Below are 5,873 nucleotides of genomic sequence, written 5' to 3'. Positions count from 1 at the left end.
TCGTCCAGGCAGGCAGGCATACTGGCACAGTGAGGCAGGCATACTGGCACAGTGAGGCATGTATAATGGTACAGTGAGGCATGTATAATGGCACAGTGAGGCATGTATAATGGTACAGTGAGGCATGTATAATGACACAGTGAGGGGTCGTCTTATACAGTGAGTATATCCCCAAACCAGCATTTTAGCTGGATAATTAGGGGGTCGTCTTATACGCTGGCAAATACGGTAGCTGAAGGCATAAACATATTTTTCCCACCAGTCTTCTATCTGTTCTCTACTCCAGATTGGCAATTGTGTCAAAGCTGGCACCTGCTCCATCAGAGTGAATAGTACTCTTAATATTACATATTTTTATGGTTTCTTCCAGCATGTTAATTCTCTCCATGAATCCACTCTTTCCTTCCCGCTTCTCTTTTTCGATGAGCAGCTTCATGTAATCCACAACAGACATTGGAATTGGCTTTAAGGCGATCTCCTGGAGACGTTTTAGGATCTTGGCCACCTTCTTAATAAGTTTCAGGACCTCATCCTCTGTCGTCTTAATGTCATCCTTCAATTTTTTGAGAACCATTTCTGGGGTCATCTCCATCTTCTCCTCTTTTTCATATATTTCTTTTACTTCGTCATAACTTTTCATTTTTTTGTCAACAAGAGTTTGCCAGTAAGACGTTTCAGAAAAATGCGCGCTAGACTTATGTCCACACACACGACAAGTTCCCTTGACGTTAAAAACTTCACAAAAATAAACCAGGGAGTCGAAATACACGAGGCAGTCTCGGTGACACGTGGAGCTGCACTCCCGGCAGTTGGTTGAGTATTCGGTCTCAGAGTCTATCTTTGTTTTCACAGATTCTGTCACCTCAAATTTAAAAAGCTCGTTCCTTTCAATGGACGTCTTGTGTTCTTCCAGATTTCTCTCTGTTTCTTTCAGTTCATGCTGTTTAAACATTGCCTTCTCAATTTTTTGGACAAGCCCATCCAAAACGACCTCCAAAGCAAGTCTATCTGACAGAACTTTCTTCGTTAAACTTAAATCTTTACTGGCTAATCCAGGCAAAAAGTGTAAAAGAAATTTCTCAATGCTTTTCATCCCCATCTTCCATTCTATTTCATGAGCCATGCAGGCATAGTCGTCCTCTTCATCGGAGCGGTTATTAGCGTACACCATGCTGTTATTGACCTTGAAGTACACAGGTTTTCCATCTTTAGATTTGGCACATGGAACCTCAGCCTCCATAATTGCAGAGAGAACTTTCGGTTCCTGGGCATCGGCGAAGGTTGTGAAGAAGACTATATTATCCTTGATGTCTTTCCCAAAAATAGACAAAACGTTGTCATAGATGTATGACTGGGTTGGAGTTAACCGAGCCAAAGATGACTGAACCACAAAACAAATCGCATCAATTTCAGTGAATTTGCATTTATAAAAAAATTCTCGTATCTTCTTCATGATTTTCTCATCATGATCTATCCCTCTGGTGTCTCCAAACCCCGGAGTGTCAATGACGGTTATGGAGTACGGGATTTGGAAGTCATCTTCGTGGTGGATCTGGTAGATGGTGACACTCGATGTTTGGCTGTGGGCTTGACTCTTCTCACTACTCTCCTCAATAAGCTGGATCCGGTGTTCATCCTTCCAGCCCACACCAAAGATGTAGTTGACCATAGTGTTTATCAGGGTTGTTTTACCAGATCCGGTTTCACCAACCATCATGATCACTTTGTTTTTCTTATGAGCCTTTGCTGTTCCATATTCCCATATCTTCTGATTCTTCACACGCTCCATATCCATCTTGTAAATGGTCAAAAATCCAGCCTTGTATTTGCTGCTCAGGTACTTGTTTAGTTTCAGTTGTAGAGACATTTTACAATCTTCTACCATAGAAAGAGTGCCTTGTATACCTACAAAATCAACAAACAAATAATTATTGGCATCTTTATATAATCACAATAGGAACTCACCCAATATTGAAAACTTTCCAAGGGTACAACCAGACAGTTTTTTTGTGAGGTGGGGTCAAATGAACCAAAACATCCTCTACCTAATTAGTGAGAAACTGTGTTGCCATGGCTATTAGGGAAGGGCCGAACACCCCCCGGTTCGGTTTGCATCTAGAACATGCGAATGGACCGAAAGTTCACGTGAACATTCGAACACCGTTAAAGTCTATGGTACTCGAACCAAAAGTGCTAAGTTTAAAGGCTAATATTCAAGTTATTGCCATAGAAAGTGTTCGGGGACCCGGGTCCTGCCCCAGGGGACATGTATCAATGTAAAAAAAGTTTTAAAAACAGCTGTTTTTTCGGGAGCAGTGATTTTAACCACTTCCATACAGGTCACTTATACACCCTCCCGCCCAGACCAATTTTTAGCTTTCAGCGCTGTTGCGCTTTGAATGACAATTGCGCCGTCATGCTACACTGTACCCAAACTACATTTTTATTATTTTCTTCCCACAAATAGGGCTTTCTTTGGTGGTATTTGATCACCTCTGCGATTTTTATTTTCTGCAAAAAAAATTAAAAAAAATTACCGTAAATTTTGAGAAAAAAACGTTTTTTTTGTTTCTGTTATAAAACATTGTAAATAAGAACGTTTTCTCCTTTACTGATGGGCACTGGTGGTACTGCACTGACGGGCACTGATGGGCACCGATGAGGTCGCACTGATGTGGTGGCATTGATGGACACTGATGATGGGCACTAATATGCGGCACTGATGGCGGCACGGATGGGCATGGATAGGCGGCATGGATGGGCATGGATAGGCTACACGGATGGGCACGGATAGGCGGCATGGATGGGCACGGATAGGCGGCATGGATGGGCACGAATAGGCGGCATGGATGGGCACTGATAGGCAGCATGGATGGGCACTGATACACGGCACGGATGGGCATAGATGGGCACTGATAGGTGGCACTAACGTACTAATGTATGTGTTGTACTAATGGATGCCAATCAGTGCCAAACAATAATGCCTGCCAATCAGTGATGCCCATTGTGGGCACTGATTGGCATCCACTGTGGGCACTGATTGGCATCCTTTTTTTGTGATTGTCATCTCTGGTGGTCTAGGGTGTCATACCTGTGGTGGGCATCCCTGGTAGTCTAGTGGCATCCCTGGTGGTCCAGTGTGGGCATCCTCGGGGGGGCTGCGCTAATAATCGATCAGCGCAAACCCCCCTGTCATAGGAGCAGCCGATCGGCTCTCCTCTACACGCGTCTGAGAGACGCGAGTGAGGAAAAGACGATTACCGGCTTTTCCTGTTTACATTGTGATCAGCCGTGATTGGACGGAGACTCTTTACCTAGATCGGTGTTGCGGGGTGTCAGACTGACGTCAATCTGCAATGGGCGGGCGGCAAGTGGTTAATAATGCTTAAAGTGAAAAATAAAAGTGAAATATTCCTTTAAATATCGTACCTGGGGGGTGTCTATAGTATGCCTGTGAAGTGGCGTGTGTTTCCCGTGTTTAGAACTGTCCCTGCACAAAATGACATTTCCAAAGGAATAAAAGTAATTTAAAACTGCTTGCGGCTTTAATGTAATGTCGGGTCCCGGCAATATGGATGAAAATCATTGAGAAAAATGGCATGGGTACCCCCCAGCCCATTACCAGGCCTTTGGGGTCTTGTATGGATATTAAGGGGAACCCCGCACCCAAATAAAAAAAAATAAAAGGCGTGGGGCCCCCAGGCCCTATATACTCTGAACAGCAGTATACAGGCGGTCCAAACAAGGCAGGGACTGTAGGTTTGTTCTTAAGTTGAATCTGTTTGTAATTTGGAACAGGTACATTTTGTAAGTGTAGCTCCAGCCAAAAAATCTATTTTTAAGCTTTTTGGTTATCATCACCCCTGTAACATTTGTTTTGCTGTCTGTGCCCGTTTCTGGCCCAATGACAATTGGATTTTGAACATTTTTTTTTTTTAGGGAAACAAGGATTGGTGATAAAGCATCAGTGGAGACACCTTTTTCCTATATTAACTCTGATGCGGCGTACACACCATCACTTTATGTGATGAAAAAAAATGACGTTTTTAAAAACGTCACTTTAATTGACCATGTGTGGGGGAAAACGTTGTTTCCTGACGCATTCATGGCAGCACACACTGGGTTGTGACTCCGCCCCCACAACCTGACAGGATTGGTTAGCTATAAATTCGAAGAGGAGACACCCGGCATCATTCTCTTTTTTTATCCTCACCTGACAAGGACGTGGACGTACAGCTTGCCTCCTACCGCTATCGCCCCAGCAGGTTCAGCCTCTCCTGTTTGGAAGTCCCCCCTGTACAGTCTCTAATAGAGCTATATGGGGGGATCCCCGCTCTGGTGGTCTCAGGGGCTAAATCCCGGCAAAATTCCTGGCATCACACAAGCTCTAAATGAGCTTAAAAGTCTGGCAGTGGGTCTCCCTATTTTTCAGGTATTTGTGCCTAGCCTTCTTCCTGTATGCCTTTTCATTGTCTATATGCCTGTATATGTGCCTTCTATGCATTGTATGGTTGCTTACAAATCGTTTTAAACATTTTCTACCTTTTTTCCCTCGGAGGCTTGCTGGGCTGTGTTGTCCCATGCTTCCCCTCTGTTCTCAGCGCTTCCTGTCTGCTCTGTGCATGAGCGCAGCGCTCTGATGATGCGACAGTCTCCTACTCGCCCTCATCCAAGATGGCGACGGGACGCGCGCAGCGCTACTGCGCATGCGCGATGACGTCATCAGCGCCGCGACGGCGGCGCCAAATTTGAAAAGTGACCTTTTTTGTTTTTTTCCCTTTCCCAAGCTGCTGCTCTGCCATTTTTCCTGAAAATTTCTCCTCAAGGTACCTAGCTCTTCTCCTCTGCCAGGCTCACCTCATCTTATCCTTTCTACCCTTTTTAACCATTCTTTTGCCTTTCCAGCTGCCCATATCTGCTGCTGTTTTCTCCATGGAGCCCACTGCCCTAGCAGACCACTACCAGCAAACGAGGTATGGAGGCCATCATTTGACGGGTAAGTACTGAAGAGAAAAAAGAGAGCCGGCCACTGAACACTGCTTTGTTTTGCAGTCCCACCAGGCCTAGAGACGCAAGCCCACGGCGCAGGGAGAGATCCAGGCATGTATCGAGCAGGAGGTCTCACAAGAGTCGGTCAAGATCATCCTCCCGTTACCACCGATCAAGGCATAGCCGATCACGCCACAGCCGTTCCCGTCGCAGCCGGTCCCACCGCAGACGGTCTCCATCATCGCACCGTGAACGTTATCATGCCCGTCCTGCAGCAAACGCCTGCTGGGTATGCGGTGCTACTGCAATGCCAGGGAAGCTAGCCTGTCACTCTTGCTTTAATGAAGCAACGAAGGAAAGGGAGATGGATGTTAGAGTCGCTTCTGACCGTCCAAGAGAGCCGGCACAGGAAGCAGCCTGGGCCGTGGCCCCGCTAGTCTGCGATGACCCCACCCCGGGCACCTCTTCGGCCTTTAGTCCGTATTCCCAGCTAACAGGAGCCCTTCCCGATCTTGAGGAACAGGAGATGATGTCAGGGTTCGATTTTAGCTTGGTCGAACCCTTTGCACGCTCTGTCAAGGATGCCATTGGCTGGGAAGAACCTGTAGCGGATCCCCCGAAGGTGGGGAAATACTTTCCAGAATTAAGGAGGGACCCCGAGCTGTTCCCCTTCATCGAGGAATTAGAGGACCTCATCAAAGACGAGTGGGAAAAACCAGACAAGCGGCCTGGTCTGTCCAATAAACTAGCTAAGTTATACCCTCTAAGGGAGTCTAAGGTTTCCTCCCTCATCAACGCTCCCATCGTTGATTCATCTCTAATGCGACTTGCTAGGCATGTCACGCTGCCCATAGAAGACGCGGTCTCGTTCCGAGATGTCCTCG

The 5,873-nt window shown here is 46.3% G+C and overlaps 1 protein-coding gene across 1 annotated transcript; it reads right to left on the bottom strand.

The window, feature by feature from the left end:
- Positions 1 to 277: 277 nt before the first annotated feature.
- LOC120941386 lies at positions 278 to 5,231 on the bottom strand. The gene is made up of 2 exons (XM_040354726.1): positions 5,126 to 5,231; positions 278 to 1,905 (listed from the first exon to the last, which is right to left on the bottom strand). Exons 1-2 carry the CDS (start codon positions 5,229 to 5,231, stop codon positions 278 to 280), a joined length of 1,734 nt encoding a protein of 577 aa, XP_040210660.1.
- Between the last annotated feature and the right edge of the window lie 642 nt (positions 5,232 to 5,873).

Source organism: Rana temporaria, chromosome 5 (assembly GCF_905171775.1).
Source record: "Rana temporaria chromosome 5, aRanTem1.1, whole genome shotgun sequence".
In the NCBI taxonomy this organism is placed as follows: domain Eukaryota; kingdom Metazoa; phylum Chordata; class Amphibia; order Anura; family Ranidae; genus Rana; species Rana temporaria.
The sequence above is the reverse complement of the archived record's forward strand: the minus strand, read 5'-3'. Positions and strand labels throughout refer to the sequence as shown.